This window comes from Astyanax mexicanus, chromosome 19 (assembly GCF_023375975.1).
Source record: "Astyanax mexicanus isolate ESR-SI-001 chromosome 19, AstMex3_surface, whole genome shotgun sequence".
NCBI lineage: Eukaryota > Metazoa > Chordata > Actinopteri > Characiformes > Acestrorhamphidae > Astyanax > Astyanax mexicanus.
This window is the reverse complement of record NC_064426.1, coordinates 302,501-319,269: the sequence shown is the minus strand read 5'-3', so window position 1 is coordinate 319,269 and position 16,769 is coordinate 302,501. Positions and strand designations below refer to the sequence as shown.

At 44.3% G+C, this 16,769-nt stretch overlaps 1 protein-coding gene across 3 annotated transcripts in view; it reads left to right on the top strand.

The window, feature by feature from the left end:
- slc2a9l2 (solute carrier family 2 member 9, like 2) overlaps positions 1–16,769 on the top strand; it is an 88,129-nt gene that overhangs the window by 57,760 nt on the left and 13,600 nt on the right. For all 3 annotated transcript variants that reach the window (XM_049467764.1, XM_049467763.1, XM_049467765.1), the window contains exons 10-11: positions 7,066–7,167; positions 11,575–11,650. In XM_049467764.1, the coding sequence (XP_049323721.1) occupies positions 7,066–7,167; positions 11,575–11,650 (178 nt within the window). The remainder of the gene's footprint in view (positions 1–7,065; positions 7,168–11,574; positions 11,651–16,769) is intronic.

Here is a 16,769-nt window from a genome sequence, read left to right as displayed (position 1 = left end):
TGTGGTACCTCTCATATTGTGTGTGTGTGTGTGTGAGGTGCTGTGTGTGTGTGTGTGTGTGTGTGTGTGTGTGAGAGGTGCTGTGTGTGTGTGTGAGGTGCTGTGTGTGTGTGTGTGTGTGTGTGTGTGAGAGGTGCTGTGTGTGTGTGTGTGTTTGTGTGTGTGTGTGTGTGTGTGTGTGTGTGTGTGTGTGTGTGTGTGTGAGAGAGGTGCTGTGTGTGTGTGTGTGTGTGTGTGTGTGTGTGTGAGAGGTGCTGTGTGTGTGTGTGTGTGTGTGTGTGTGTGTGTGTGTGTGTGAGAGGTGCTGTGTGTGTGTGTGTGTTTGTGTGTGTGTGTGTGTGTGTGTGTGTGTGTGTGTGTGTGTGTGAGAGAGGTGCTGTGTGTGTGTGTGTGTGTGTGTGTGTGTGTGAGAGAGGTGCTGTGTGTGTGTGTGAGGTGTTGTGTGGGGCGGTGGTGGTCCGGCGGTGTTCGGCGCTGCCCTTGCTGAGTGGGCGGGAGGTCAGTGGTTTAATTTTAGCTGTGAGCGAGCTGATTGGCTGGGGGGTAATGGGGTTCTGAGAGATCCTGCTGTTCCTTCCTGTTTGAATTGAGGTAAGCGACCCACTTACAGAGACCGGGCCGGCGCCGACCCCTGACCCCTAAGAGAGAGAACCGCCGCTCGAGAGAGAAACTGCGCAGACCCATTCAGACCGTTTCTTACTATTAATTCACTTTTCCAGTGAACAGCTGGAGTGAATCTGGAGTAGATCTGAGTGTGAATATAGTATATTACAGAGTGTAGTTTTCATATTATCAGCCCCATATAAACAAGCTGCTCTAACTGTTCATTACTGGCGTAGACTGTCAGGCAGGTTTATATTTTACTGGCTGCAGGAATGATGAACCTGGTTGGCTGCTGTTAGTAACTAGTGGGAGGCGACGCCCCCTTGAGAGGGATTGTATGATAACAGTGTTGTTGTATTTTCCTGTATTGACCATCACAGAGTTTAAAGGGCCGATCACACAGTTTGTCATTTTATGCAGTTCATAAGCAGTGGTTGTCTGGGGGCCTCAGGTTGGCTCGGGGCCCGAGGCAACTGATTGGTTTGCTTGCCTTGTTGCAAGGGGCTGATTAAATCTATAAAATTACAATATAATTCACTCCTCATATAATATCTTACTGTAAAAAATATTGAAATATTACAATTTATTTAAACTCTTTTCTTTATATTTTTACTTGTTTTTTGGGCCAGCAGAAATACTTTTTGTTGATCAGCCTAAAGAGAGAGTGGGTGTAATTCCTACTTTTAAAGCTCCGCCTTCCCCCAGGAGCTGTCAATCAACCGCTGGCAACTCCCCCATTATGTCCCCTCAGGAGTGCCGTCTCCATGGCGATTGTGATTTGAGTGACAGCTGTCAGTCTGACATAAAAGAGATGAATGACTGAAGTGTTCTTCACAGAATCAGTAAAGCAACTAAAGCAGAGGAGCTCTTTGATGTTTCTTTGATGTTTCTTTGTTGTGGTTTATCTGCAGTGTGGAGGTCAGGTTGTTTAATAATGACCTCAGTGATGAATACAGTCCGGAGGGGCGGAGCCTGTTTATTTATTAGGTTAACCTTTTGCTCCAGCGTTTCCCTGCGGTCCTGCAGTCTGAGGAATTTAAAATAAATCTGGAGAGCGGGCAGGACGAGGAAGTGCTGCAATCTGGTGGAGACTGGGTTCCTGGGAAACCCTTGCTTTGTGTGGGTAAACATTATCCTTCTGAAAAATGAAAGTTCTGCAGGAGAGAAAGCAGCAACACATGGATCTGAAGGATGTTCTGCACAGATCACTGAGATCACTGTTAGTAATTTTCCTCCTATCACTACTAGGAGTGACCGACTCTCACTGTATGAGATGATGCTCCTCAGATCATCAATCACTCCTGCAGTTTACAGTGTGAACTCTTCAGTCCAGGTCAAAGACCTCCAAACTCAAACCTGAACATCATCATCATCAGATCCCAAACACAACCTGGATTCATCAATAAAGACAGGAATAGGGATCCAGTCTGTATTAGTGCAGGTTTCTCAGTCACGACACAACAATGCAAACAAAAGTGAGGCTTGATGTTTGGCTATTCTTTGAAACAACCATCCTGTTTCTCTCAGTCCAGTGATGCTCCTCCTCTCAAAATCTTTCAACTAGATAAAATCTGAGTGTTTGAGTGCATTGTAGAGCCACATCTACCCATAAGCAATAATCCTTTATATATATATAGAGAGAGAGCAGCGAAGGAAAGCACTTTTAAATATTGTTATTTTCTTCCCAAGACATAACTCCAGTTCTGCAGTGATCCCGGTGCATTGGTTCATTTTGTCAGTGAGTGTAGAATGTAAATAAAAACAGTGAACTGGCTCTGCTGTTTCTGAGCTTCAGTAAAGTAAACAGTTTACTCTAACAAACAACAAACATGGCGCCTCCGTTTAGCTCGGTTCCGCTCCATTAACTCGGCCGTGTTCGGGTCCCGGTGATTCTTGCTGAGGCAGCGAGACACTCAGCCTGCAGAACAGCTAACAATCTACATAACAATGAAGCTTAGAACTGATCCTAAACAGTGCTCTCCTTACAGTACATACAGCTTACCTACTTCATACAGTCTAAACTGTCTATATACAGTAGTCTGTACAGTCCATATAATTGATAGTGCCCTATTTTAGTGATCTATAGTTTTAAGAGTTCAGAAATCAATATTTGGTGAAATAAACCTGGTTCATGCATCTTGGCATCATGTTCTCCTCCACCAGTCTTACACACTGCTTTTGGATAACTTTATGCTGCTTTACTCCTGGTGTAAAAATTCAAGCAGTTCAGTTTGGTGGTTTGATGGTTTGTGAACATCTTCCTCTTGATTATATTCCAGAGGTTTTCAATTTGCTAAAATCAAAGAAACTCATCATTTTTAAGAGCTGTCTTATTTTTTATTGGAAGTTTATATTTACAGGTATAATATATATCAGGCTGCTCTGAGTCTCAGCAGGCTGATTAATCCATTACCCGTCCTCATCAGGTCTCTCTGTGGGAGTGAGACACTGAGCGTCTGTAATCATAAGGAGTCGCCCGGCCTAACTATCCCAATAACACACATCCACTGTGTATGCATGTGTGTATGGTGTGTGTGTGTGTGTGTATATGGTGTGTGTGTGGGTGTGTAGTGTATGTGTGTGTGTGTGTAGTTAATTAGCTATGTGTAGTGGGAGGGGTTTTTGGGGAAAGCTGTTGGTTTTTGAGAGTTTGTTGTTTCTCTCTTGGGAAATCAGCCGGCGGCGTTCCCGTGGTCAGGATTGTGGGGCACCGCAGGGCATGATGGGATACATCTGTAATGAGAACTGGCACCCTCGGACATCAAACCCAAACAAACGGGACAACAATACAAACACTGAACCCTGAGAGCTGCTGAACCACGGCTCGTCATGCAGGACTGACCTTTACAGCAGTGAAGCTTAAAGTGCTGTAAAAATCCTGTCTTGAGTGCAGACTTAAGGACATGAATACACTGCCTCGTCTCAGTCTCGTCTCAGTTTAGAAGTCTGGCTCTGTCTCGTCTTGTTCTCATCTCTGTCTTGTCTCAGTCTCGCCTTGGCCACGCATTGTTATCATCTCGGTCTAGCCATGGTCTCACGTCAGACTTGTCTTGGTCTCGTCTCTGTTTTGTCTCGCTCTCATTTCAGTATTGACTCAGTCTTGGTCTCAGCTCGGTCTCATCTCAGTCTTGTCTTTGTCCTGTGTTGGTCTCATCTCTGTCTGTGTTCGTCTCTGTCTTGTCTGGTCTGGCCTTGTCTCATCTTGGGGGAGGTGGACTCAGTGTGGTCAAAACTAAACTTATGTTCTGTGTAAAACATACTAAAAAATATATATATATATATATATTACTAAATTAATGTACAGAGTTACAAACTGTTTTATTTCTCTTTTTACATTTTCGAATCCTTATTTTTTATATAAAAAAATAATCCTTGTCTGTCTCAGACACTCTGGGTCTTGGTCTTCACTCGGCTCTAGTGATCTTGACCACAACCTTAAAGATTTTTGACACGTTACTAAAAAAATGTTCTGATTTAACAGATAATTGGTTCTAAACATTTCTCTGGAGATAATAAATCCACAAATACATCAATTCATACATTTGTTTTATAGATTAAGTTGAAATTTTTTAGACAGGGTTGCTCTCTACCACCAAACTCAGCTAAGATCTACAGAATTAGCCCAGACTGTTAATTCTGCTCACTGAAGCAGCTAGCGCTAATTCCAGGCTTTAGACATTTAAACTGGCACTGATTACACCTGCAGGTACAGCTAAATTATCAGGGTACCACCCAGAGATCAGTCGGAGGAGTTGGTATTAGGAGGCATTAGGCTGTAGGATGGTGAGGTGGAATGTCTGGTCAGGGTGGCATGTCCCTCGGACTCACTGACACTGATGTGTGTGTGTGTGTATGGTGTGTGTGCGTGTGTGTGTGTGTAGTGTGTGTGTGTGTGTGAGAGATGGGGGTATGGGGGGGTTGTACCACATGACCTGTCCTGACCCAGGGCCAGTTTGAGCAGAGTGCTGCTATTTATAAAGCAGGAGCTTTTTTGAGTGCAGAGCTGCTGCAGGCAGAACACCCACCCCCCTTCCCCCTCACCCCCCTAACACACACACACATATTCACTCACCCCCCCCCAACACCCCCCTCGCTCTGCACAGGTTTCATTAGTCCGCTGTCATATTCAGTGTGTGAGAGAGAAACAACCCACTGAGGCATGACTGCAAATATAGATGGGTCTCAGTGTGTGTGTGTGTGTGTGTGTGTGTGTGTTTCAGAATAAAAATGTCTTGAGTGTATAGAAGAAAAAATGTTCTAACCTACAAGTATTTTTAGTCCCAAGGTCATTCTTCTTCTTCTTCTCCTTCTTCTTCTCCTTCTTCTTCCTCTCCTACTTGTTTCCGCTCTGCTTCAGAATGTTACAGTACATGTTGGAATTCAGCTCCTCAGTGCTGCCAGCACTCATACAGCCCCAGACCATGATGCTACCACCACCATGCTTCACTTGGTTTTCTTGGTACTCCTCACCAGTTCACCACCACACATGCTGAACACCATCACACCAAACAAGTTCATCTTGATCTTGTCAGACTACAGGACACGGTTCCAATAATCCATGCTCTCAGACTGCTGGTCTTCAGTAAACTGTTTCAGGATTTCTTGTGCATCGGCTTTAGAAGAGGCTCCCTTCTAGAACACTGCAGACTGACCTCCCACTTCATCAACCTCTGCAGCAATACTGGCAGCACTTATCTATTATTTAAAGCTAATCTCTGGATATTACTCTGAACAGGTGAACTCCATGTGGAGGAATGTTCTGATTGAAACTCGTCCTGGACAACTAACTGCATGATCTTGGGCATCATTCTGTATCTCAGTTTCAGGGTGTTATTAATCTTATTATAGTCCAGACTTCATCTTTATATAGAGCAACATTTCTGTTTCTCACATCCTCAGAGAGTTCTTTACTATGAGATGGCATGTTGAATATTCAGTGGTCAGTATCAGAGAATTGAACCCAAAACTCTAACGAGTTTGTGGGAACAGTAAATTTACACTGTTAAACTGTAGCTGTACACTGAATACTTTACCCTGAATCAGAGTCGTATCATGTCCTGACATTGTCTTAAAACAAGTGTGTGTGTGTGGTGTCTCAGTGCTGCAGTTAGTGGGTTTGACAGTCTGAAGTACTCTGTGTGTGTGTCTGAGAGTGTGTCAGTGTGTGTGTGTTTGATTGTGAGTTGGATTGTGTGTAGTGTGTTTGTGTGTGTGTGTGTGTGTGTGTATTTTAGACTAGGTGTGTGTGTGTGTGTGTGTGTGTGTGTGTTGAGTTGGATTCAGACATCCTCAGGCTTTCAGCAGCTTCCACTGAGCGCTCAGTGAACCGAGTCAAACATCCCAGAAGGCTTTGCTCCAGTGGAGGAGGGGCTTATAGAGAGTAGTTGCTGGTGCTCACTCTCTCATCAACCACCCACAGCACCGCACCAACCACCCGCCTGTCTGCCCTACTGACAATTAATAATGAAATATAACACATTTTAAGTTAGGGATGAAATGTAGATGAGTGATGGATGGGTTAATGATGAGTCTGGAAGGACTTGGGAATGAGTTAGGAAATTGGGAATGAGTGAGAGATGAGTTGAGGAATTGGGAAAAACTAAGGGATGGGTTGGGGAATTGGGGATGAGTTTGGGATGAGTTGAGGATGAGTTAGGGTGTGGTGAACCTCAGCCAACATTCTCACCTCACTTATAACACTCACAGTGATGTTCTATAATCTAGTATACAGTCTTCTCTGAACAGTAGAGACAGGATGAAATCAGGTCCCCAATACTTTAGTCAGCAGGGTGAATATATGTATATATATATATATATATATTATCTCCACAGTAGAGTTGTGCCGCTCTGAGGGCGGGGTGGACATGAGTTGGGGGCGGGGTGGTGGTGTTGTGGTCTGTATGGTCGTGGTTGTGTTACAGAGATGTCTGTAAATGTGTGTGTTTTTTGTATTTCTGTTAAAATTGTAATCAGGTCCAGTAAAGGCTGTATTGTGTTGGTGTGGGAGTTGGACCGGGTCGGTGTTGACTCGTCTCGACCGGTTCTGTCTCTGTGTGTGAAGCTAAACGCTGTGTTATCAGCGCCGCTCAGATTCACTCAGACCGGCGTTTGGAAGCAGAGCGTAAGCAGAGGCTGCTGCACACCTCTCACCCAGTGATGAAAACGAGCTGAATCTGTTCAGAAGATGTTTATTAAAGGATAAACGATAAATAATGAGTTTATTTCTGAGAGGAAACACCGGTATTGTGTAGTGAGACTGTGGGTGGCCAAAACTGAATTATAACACATCTAATAATGATAAATAATAAACTCAAAGGACAGTTTAATAAATTAATATGATATAAATATTTATATACCATGAAAGTCTAAAATGAAGAGAGGATTTTTTGAGGTCATTAATGATATGTGTATATATAAATGTCTCTCTCTCTCTCTGTCTCTCTCTCTCTGTCTCTCTCTCAGGGTTTGGTGATTGAACGTGTAGGAAGGAAGCCGCTGTTGATTTTCGGTTTCTCAGCGATGGCGGTGTGTTTTAGTCTCCTCACCATCTTCCTCCATTTCCAGGTCAGTGAAGAACCACAGATACACTCCACTTAACAAATTCAGACAGACAGAAAGACAGACAGATAGCGGTACAAGGCTATAAATACACACATGAATTTATGCACACACATAGGAAAACACATGGTTACACATCACTCTTTATTACACACATGGAGATCTTTCAACAGAAGTCTTCTGCTTTTTACTGAAGCTTGAAATTCAGCCGTATCTCCTCTTATCTACTAAATATCTCAAAACTAATAAATAATAAGTATCAGATCTCCTGACAGGACTCTGCAGAACGTTAGTGAACTCTGTGCACTATTCTCCTCAGCATCCGCTGACCCCGCTCTGTTATTTTACTCTGCAGGGCTCAGAGGCGCTGTGGTTTCCAGTCTCTTTCACTGTGTTTAATATCACTGACAGTTGGCTGTGGATTATTTAATAGTGAAATTTCACGACTGGACTTGTTGCACAGGAGCTGCATCCTATCACTCATCCTACCACAGTGCTGGAGTTTGTTTGCAAAAGCGTCTGCAAATATATATATATATATGTGTGTATATTAGCTATATTTAGTATTGTAGGTGTCTGACTCAGGCTGAAGATGCTCCCTGAAGATTAACTTGGACTAAAAAGGACACTGCTGCCACTGATAACACACACGTGTGTGTGTGTGTGTGTGTGTGTGTCGACCTTTCCTCATCTGGTTCTCTTCCATTGTTTTTGCTTCATTCTTTGACCCTCCTCATTTGCATTCCATTATTTAGGATCATTTGTATTCAGGCTGGAACGGTCAATGAATGCAGCAACTCACACACACACACACACACAAACACACACACACACACACACACACACACACACACACACAAACACACACACACACACACACACATACACACACACACACACACATACACACACACACACACACACACAGTTAGTGTTAGTGTTTATCAGTGTGAGAGTGTGTGAGGCTAAGGTGTGTTCTGCTGGATGGTAGTAGCCAGTGATTAGCTGAGCACTAGTGTTGGTGGTATTTTGGTGTTTTGGTGTTTTGGGAGGTTGTGGTGATCAGAACACTGCAGTGCTCTCTGTCCTGTTTTTTATTGGCTGGTGAAATCACACTTGACAGAGTGATAAATGTCCCTCCCGTCTGTAAACGAGCTGATTAGAGTCAATAGTCTCTGGACGGCTTCATTTAGGACAGAAGGACGTCTGTTCAACACGGCTAATATTCAACATTATACTCCCAGCATGCAACACCACAGCCAGGACAACGAATAGCAGTCCTGCTCCCAGTATTACAGTAGTAACAGTAGTAAATTTTAGTTGTAGTGGCGTTGTTAGTGTGTAGTATTTACTAAAGTGCTAACTATAGTAAATACACAGCTTGTTTCTCATCATCAGGGCTGAGTTTTATCTATACCTAACTAAAAGAAGAGAGCCAGAAGGTAACATAGACATGAAGGAACCCTGAAACACCAGCATCCACCCACTCCACCCTCCACAAACCTGAAAAAACAAACACCACCAGCATCTCAGTTTACCCACAATTCCCTATGAAACCCTGGATCTGCAGCCTTATCTAAAGGAAAAAACATTAATCACCAAAAGCTAAACTAAACAAGTAAGTTTTTAGTCTTTAGACCTACAGATTAAGACAGTGTCTGAGTCCCGAACATATTGGAGAAGATTTTTCTGTTTATTTATTACAGTATTAATCACAGTAAATGATACAGGCGTGTTTTTTATGTTAAAGCGATTCTGGTTTGGTTTGCAGTTGAGTGAAGCAGCCAGTAAGAGAATCAGGACCTCCAGACGCCACAGGACAATCCTGAAACAGATCAGTACACTTCTTTCAGGTGGACACAGAGAGACTATTGCGTATTGAGTTTGAGTATCTCAGTCAGTAGCGGGTCTAGGGGCGGGGCCAGATGGGCATATCATTTGTGATTACCCTATTTCCACCTCCCAGTGGTGAGGTTGATCATTGGAACCAGCTGAGATGATTCAGGCATCTAAAGATTCCCAGTTGCATAGAGTTTTCTGGGCACAAACAACTGGGACAAGACCCAGGGGAAGACCCAGGACATGCTGGAGGGATTACCATATATCATCTGTCTGGAATCTCTTGGGGATCCCCTAATAATTGCTGGTAGAACTTGCTGGGGACGGGAATGTCTGGGCTTGTGAGATTACCCTATAGCCACCTCCCAGTCGTGAGGGTGATCTTTGGCGGCTGTAGACCCCAGTGGTGAAAAGAGAGCTGAGCCAAAACCAAGTCTTGACTTTTCCAATGGTCTGAAAGTGTGAGAACAAAACAAGGACTTTGACACAGGCAGCAGAAATAAGTCAGTTAGTTGTTCGTTTGTTTGTTTGTTTGTTTGTTTGTGCACTTGTGTTTGGGAGTAGCCAGCTAAGATGATTCAGGCGTCTGTTAAAGATGCTCCAGTTGCATTGCATTGGAGTTTTCTGGGCAAAACCAACTGGGACAAGACCCAGGGGAAGACTGAGGACATGCTGGAGGGATTACTCTACATCTCCATACAGGCCTGGAAGCTCTTGGGGTCCTCCAGTAGGAGCTGGTAGAACTTGCTAGGGATCAGGACCGTCTGGGCTCCTGTGATTACACTGGTCTCTTCTCCCAGTCGTGAGGTTGATTATTGGTGGCTGTAGACCCCAGTGGTGAAAAGAGAGCTGAGCCAAACCCAAGTCTCAACCTTTTCCAATGGTCTGAAAGTGTGAGAACTGACAGAAAGAACGAGAGAACTATTTAGTTTGGTTAAATCAAACTCTGGTTGGTTTGTACTGTTGGTGCCGTTCATTTGAGCAGGTACAATAACAGTAATTGACTTGGGTTCTGATTAAAGAGTGGAAGTGGTCTTAGTCCAGGTCCAGGTGTGAAAACAAACCAAACTGAGGGAGAAAACACCCCAAATAAACAAACTCATCACCTGATTCAGACCAGAAAAAAGGTGTACAGGTGTAAAAACACCCTCAGACTACGCTGATAATCAGATGATGATGACGACTCCCGTGAATATGAATAGTTATGTTTGTAGTTCCAGCATTAGTATTATCAGTAGTATTATCAGGGTTCAGTGTTCAGTATGGTGAGTTGGTATTTTTAGCAGGGTTACTCTGCTCCGCTGCTCCTGCAGGGTAATGGAGGGTCTAATTTTAGGCTTTTGGAGTTTTGGATGCTGAGTGATTGTCTCAGCGTGTCGTCACAATATTAATACAGTTCATAATCATATTTCACACAGTCATGCTCCTCTGAGCTCCATCTCTCTCTCTCTCTCTCTCTCTCTACCTCTCTCTCTCTCTCTACCTCTCTCTCTCTCTCTCTCTCTCTCTCTCTCTCTACCTTTCTCTCTCTCCCTCTCTTTACCTCTCTCCCTCTCTCTACCTCTCTCTCTCCCTCTCTCTCTCTCTCTACCTTTCTCTCTCTCTTCTCTCTCTCTCTCTCTACCTCTCTCTCTCTCTCTCTACCTCTCTCTCTCTCTCTCTCTCTCCCTCTCTCTCTACCTCTCTCTCTCTCTACCTTTCTCTCTCTCCCTCTCTCTACCTCTCTCTCTCTCTCTCTACCTCTCTCTCTCTCTCTCTACCTCTCTCTCTCTCTCTCTCTACCTCTCTCTCTCTCTCTCTACCTCTCTCTCTCTCTCTCTCTCTCTGTCCTTTTCTCTCTCTCCCTCTCTCTCTACCTCCCTCTCTCTCTACCTCTCTCTCTCTCTCTCTCTCTCTCTACCTTTCTCTCTCTCCCTCTCTTTACCTCTCTCTCTCTCTCTCTCTCTACCTCTCTCTCTCTCTCTCTACCTCTCTCTCTCTCTCTCTACCTCTCTCTCTCTCTCTCTCTCTCTCTCTCTACCTTTCTCTCTCTCCCTCTCTTTACCTCTCTCTCTCTCTCTCTCTCTACCTTTCTCTCTCCCTCTCTCTACCTCTCTCTCTCACCCTCTCTCTCTCTCTACCGTTCTCTCTCCTCCCTCTCTCTCTCTCTCTCTACCTTTCTCTCTCTCCCTCTCTCTACTTCTCTCTCTCTCTCTCTACCTTTCTCTCTCCCTCTCTCTACCTCTCTCTCTCACCCTCTCTCTCTCTCTCTCTCTCTCACTCTCTCTACCTTTCTCTCTCTCCTCTCTCTTCCTCTCTCTCTCACTCTCTCTCTCTGATTGGTTGATGCTGATTAATTTCTCATATTGCAGTAGAATATTAATACAGTGACCTCTCGCTCCACTGCTGCTGAGCTTAAACCACATTTCTCCATCTGAACAAAAAGAATAACAGCATCACGCAGTACTGCACACACACACACACACACACACACTCACACACACACACACACTCACACACACACACACTCACACACACACACACTCTCTCTGCTTCATTACCCCTCCCTCACTCTTCCTCTCTCTCTCTCTGTAGGACAGGTATGTCTGGATGCCGTACCTGAGCTTCGTCTCCATCCTCGCTGTGATCGCTTCATTCTGCTCCGGCCCAGGTACTGCACAAACACACACACACACTCACACACACACACACTCTCACACACACTCTCTCACACACACACACACACCAGCTGGTGTGAAACATTCATTTATAATAATTTATAAGCAATATAACGCAAACAACACTGACATTGAAAAATGAAGCAGTGAACTGGAATAAGAATAAGGCTTCCTGTATCCCTGCAAAACCAAACCCACACAGTTCTGTCTCAGACAGATATGTAAATGAATACAGCCGTGCATTGTGCAGCTTGATTTAGTGTGTGTCAGTGTGTCTTTGCTTTCGTAACAACAGGAAAAGTACACCATGCGCATCTTAAAACACAACACAAAAGTCATGTGTCAGAGTGTCTCTTGCTCATCATTCTCTTTAAGAGTAGATCAGGTGAGCTCTGACTTTGGCGGATTGCTATTTTAACTGCGCAGCTACCCGGACGTGCTCCACTGATCTATAAAAAGGCTTGTAGAGATTATTTTTGAGTAAGGTTTCTTTGGTGAAAGTAAGTTGACTGCGATTCACGATTCATGCACATCCCTACAGTGCTCTTGAAGTCTCCAAGTCTTATGGACCATCCAGACTGTTATCAGTCCAAACACTTGTGTAATTGTATAGGGGGTATATATATATATATATATATATATATATATATATATATATATATATATATATATATATATATATATATATATATATATAGTTTTATACAGTTTTCAACAATACGATGTTAACCCACCTGCTGCCCACAGGAAGTTGAGGTGGTTCTGATGCTGCAGGTTTTAATGCTGGTTCTCCTCTGTTATAAAACCTGCTGGGAGCTGATTCTCAGCTGTACGGCGGAACAGTCTTGATCAAGTTCTCTGAAATAAAACTTTCCTGTGATTATTTTTGTCCCCGGCAGAACCAGCACGCCCCGCCAGCGCCGAGCCGAGCCGCGGTTCTGATTAAACTGAGGAGAAAACAGGCTGATTACTCTGCTTTACAGCAGTCAGCTGCAGCACAGAGATAATTGTAGAGCTGAATAGTTAAAGTAATTAAATTCTCATAAGAGGTCACATGGACGGACTCGGACAAAGAAAATCACTCGGCTAATTTCTCCTCACAAATAAAAGCTCTTTCAGTTTAATTTGGGTTATTAGAAACTTTACACTTGATATTTACTCCCTGATCTCTGAGTCTCTACAGCATCACAACTTCAAACACAGAAAAACAAAGTAAACAGTTTTAACCTGAATAAAAGTCTGAAATCTGAATTAGAAACAGTTCTGATTTACATTCTATAAAACAGATTAATAAATTAAAACTCAGATATTTCTAGCAATCACTTAGAAACACCATAGAAACCATCATAGTGAACAGTGGGAGCAATTTTAGCTGTTCTAGTTAATTTAATGTCTATTAATGTCGTACATGCTGTTATTTGTGATGCTTGTGTAAATCGTAATTAAACAATTTAGTTATATACTGTATATAATAAGTGTAATTAGTGTATATGGGGAGTGGTATCAGTTCCAGTCTCTGGTGTTTGATGCTGTATGTTGGTTGTATTTGGCGTGCGGCGGCGGTGGTGCGGTGAGTGCGGCTGTGTGGGTAGTTTGTGGTGTGATTTGAGCGGAGTGGACGGTGCTGTCTCTCAGTCGTCTACAGCGCCGGTATTACAGCAGCAGAACTGAAGCTCTGAGAGGAACCGGGCCGTCAGAACCCTGCTGAGATCTGAGCCGTTACACTAATCCCGTCCCCGCGCTGCACCGGGACACCGCCGGCTCTTAAACACTACTCTAACCCATTAACCTCAACCTGCACCCCCAAATCCATCCCCCCCCAACACCTTACAGCTTCTTAATCTATAAACCCAATCCCAGCCGGGGTATCCTGCCCTTCAGTGCTGGATGTGGTAAATGAAGTGTTGCTCAGTGGTTGCTCTGGTATCTCACTTATCACTCATATTGAAGCAGATTTACAAACAATCAAACAGTACAGCATCATTCCCCCACCTGAAGACTGAAGTTCAGTCCCACCTCACCTGACCTCACCCCACCTCACCCCACCTCACCCCACCTCACCTTACCTTACCCCACCTCACCTTACCCCACCTCACCTTACCCCACCTCACCTCACCTCACCTCACCCCACCTCACCCCACCTCACCCCACCTCACCTCACCTCACCTTACCTTACCCCACCTCACCTCACCTCACCTTACCCCACCTCACCTCACCCCACCTCACCTTACCTTACCCCACCTCACCTTACCTTACCCCACCTCACCTTACCCCACCTCACCCCACCTCACCTCACCCCACCTCACCCCACCTCACCCCACCTCACCTCACCCCACCTCACCCCACCTCACCCCACCTCACCTTACCTTACCCCACCTCACCTTACCCCACCTCACCTCACCTCACCCCACCTCACCCCACCTCACCTTACCTTACCCCACCTCACCTCACCTCACCTCACCTCACCTTACCTTACCTTACCCCACCTCACCTTACCTTACCCCACCTCACCTTACCTTACCCCACCTCACCTTACCCCACCTCACCTCACCCCACCTCACCTGTGCTGCTCACCTTAAACAGGTGCAGAACGTGTTAGCTAATAGATCCATCTCTGAACATCACTCTACTGCAGCATTCAGCATTCTGCACATCATCCTCCTCTCTCTCTCTATCTCTCTCTCTGTCTCTGTCTCTCTCTCTCTCTTTCTGTCTCTCTCTCTTTCTCTCTCTCTGTGACTCAGAGTCGGAGTGGTAGAGGTCAGAGGTCAGATGGTTGATATTGATATATATAGAGGGAGGCAGGTACAGGTTCTGGACCGCAGTCTGCTGTAAGCCGGGTTACAGCTGCAGAGTGGACCCGGCACTGACCCCGGCACTGACCCCGGCACTGACCCGGCGCTGAGCTGCACCTGACACCGTGACGGGCGCCGCCGCCTCGCCCGGGCCGGACCTGCAGCTGCGAGCTCTCCGCAACCCGGAGGAGACAGCGTGAAGCTGGTTCTGGCAAGTTGGGTCCAGACCTGTCGCAACAAATCTAAACACCTGACACAACCAGATTATCCACCCCCCCGCCCCACACCACAACACACCCACACACCATCCACACACCCCCACCCACACATCACCCACCACCCACACAGCTCAGGATTCTACAGAAGAGAAAAATCTCAGAACTGTGTGGAGATTTCATATCCTCACACCAATGACTGATTAAACTTCCTTTAGAAACTGAAGACACTCTCTGTAGCTCCTCTCGGCTGTACTCCGGCTCTAGTACAGTGTTAACTGTGTTACCTGTGTTAGCTGTGTTAGCTGTGTTAGCTTTGTTGCTGTGTTATCTGTAATACAGTGTTAGCTCTGTTAGCCGTGTTAGCTGTGTTACCTGTGTTCACTCTGTTAGCTGTTTTAGCTGTGTTAGCTGTAGTAGAGTGTTAACTGTGTCCGCTGTGTACCTGTGTTAGCTGTGTTAACTTTGGAACAGTGTATCACTGTGTCTCGCGGGAAGATTTAGCCTCCTGTCCTTTACACTGTGTGGGGGGGTGCTGGGATTAATTGTGGGGGACGGAAGATTCTGGAAGTTTTAAATGTCTTTTAAAAGTCACTCTTCTGTCCTGACCTTTCTCTCTCTCTCTCTCTCTCTCTCTCTCTCTCTCTCTCTTTCTCTCTCTCTCTCTCTCTCTCTCTTTCTCTTTCTCTCTCTCTCTCTCTCTCTCTCTCTCTTTCTCTTTCTCTCTCTCTCTCTCTCTCTCTCTCTCTTTCTCTCTCTCTCTCTCTCTCTCTCTCTCTCTCTCTCTCTCTCTCTCTTTCTCTCTCTCTCTCTCTCCTCTCTCTTTCTCTCTCTCTCTCTCTCTCTCTCTCTCTCTCTCTCTCTCTTTCTCTCTCTCTCTCTCTCTCTCTCTTTCTCTCTCTCGTTTCTGAAAAGAATATCTGATAATAATTCTAAAAAGTTTTTTGTTAAGCCCTTTTTTAGCAGATGGCTTCTGCTGCATTTACATAATCGTCTTCTGACTGGCCGAGTGCTCATGCATATTTATGAGAGGCGGTGCTCAGGCTGTGTGGTGTTTGGGTGTAGATGGATGTGATACAGCTCTACACATCTTTATCTCATCATAAGTACACTCAGAGACGGGTCTGGTTTATTTAGGTGCTAGAATTAATTCATTAGTTTGGTTTAATTTTGTTTGGCTGGTTTAGCTGTTTTGTGTTTGTTTTGTTTGAGTTGTTTTGTTTGAGTTGTTTGGTGTCTGTGGGGCTTTTAGACAGATGTTTGTTTGTTGTGGACAGTGTTACGACCAGCTCACTGTGCTTTATTACCATTCAAAGATGCTGATGAAGAAACACACACACACACAGACACACACACACACTAAATTAGTAGCACAATGACACACTCGAGTTGTCTGACGTGTTTCTGTATTAACTCATCACTGCAGTTCAATTACTCACCCCATCACACACTGCAGCACTGAGCCTGCCAAGGACACAAATACACACACACACACACACACACAGAGCAGTAATAATGAATCTTACCCTCAGAGACATATGCAAATGAGCAATGGTCTATATATTTTAATAAAGGCCAAATCTCCCTGGATTTTTCTCACTTTTATTAAAATACATTTTATTCTCATTATATTTAGTAAAACCTTTAAATATAATCAACAACTAAAGCAGTTATAAATTGGACATCCCACATATATATTTATATAGCTCTATATATCTCTTTATTACAAGATAAACCGCACTGTTCCAGCACTATCCTCACACTTACACACTTACACACTTATATACACTTATACACACTTATATACACACACACAAACACTCATACACACTTATATACACTTATACACAAACAAACACTCACACACAAACAAACACTCATACACACACACACACACTTATACACACACAAACACGTATACACACGTATACACACTCATACACACACTGCTCTGCTCCAATAAACTGATAAAAAAGTCTTTAGTTGAGTATAAAACTCAGGTAAATCCATCATCCAGATCTAATCAAACAAAACAGCTGAAACTCAGGAAATCCAACATTAATAACGACACTCAGAACTCAGATTACTCACTGAGGCTGATA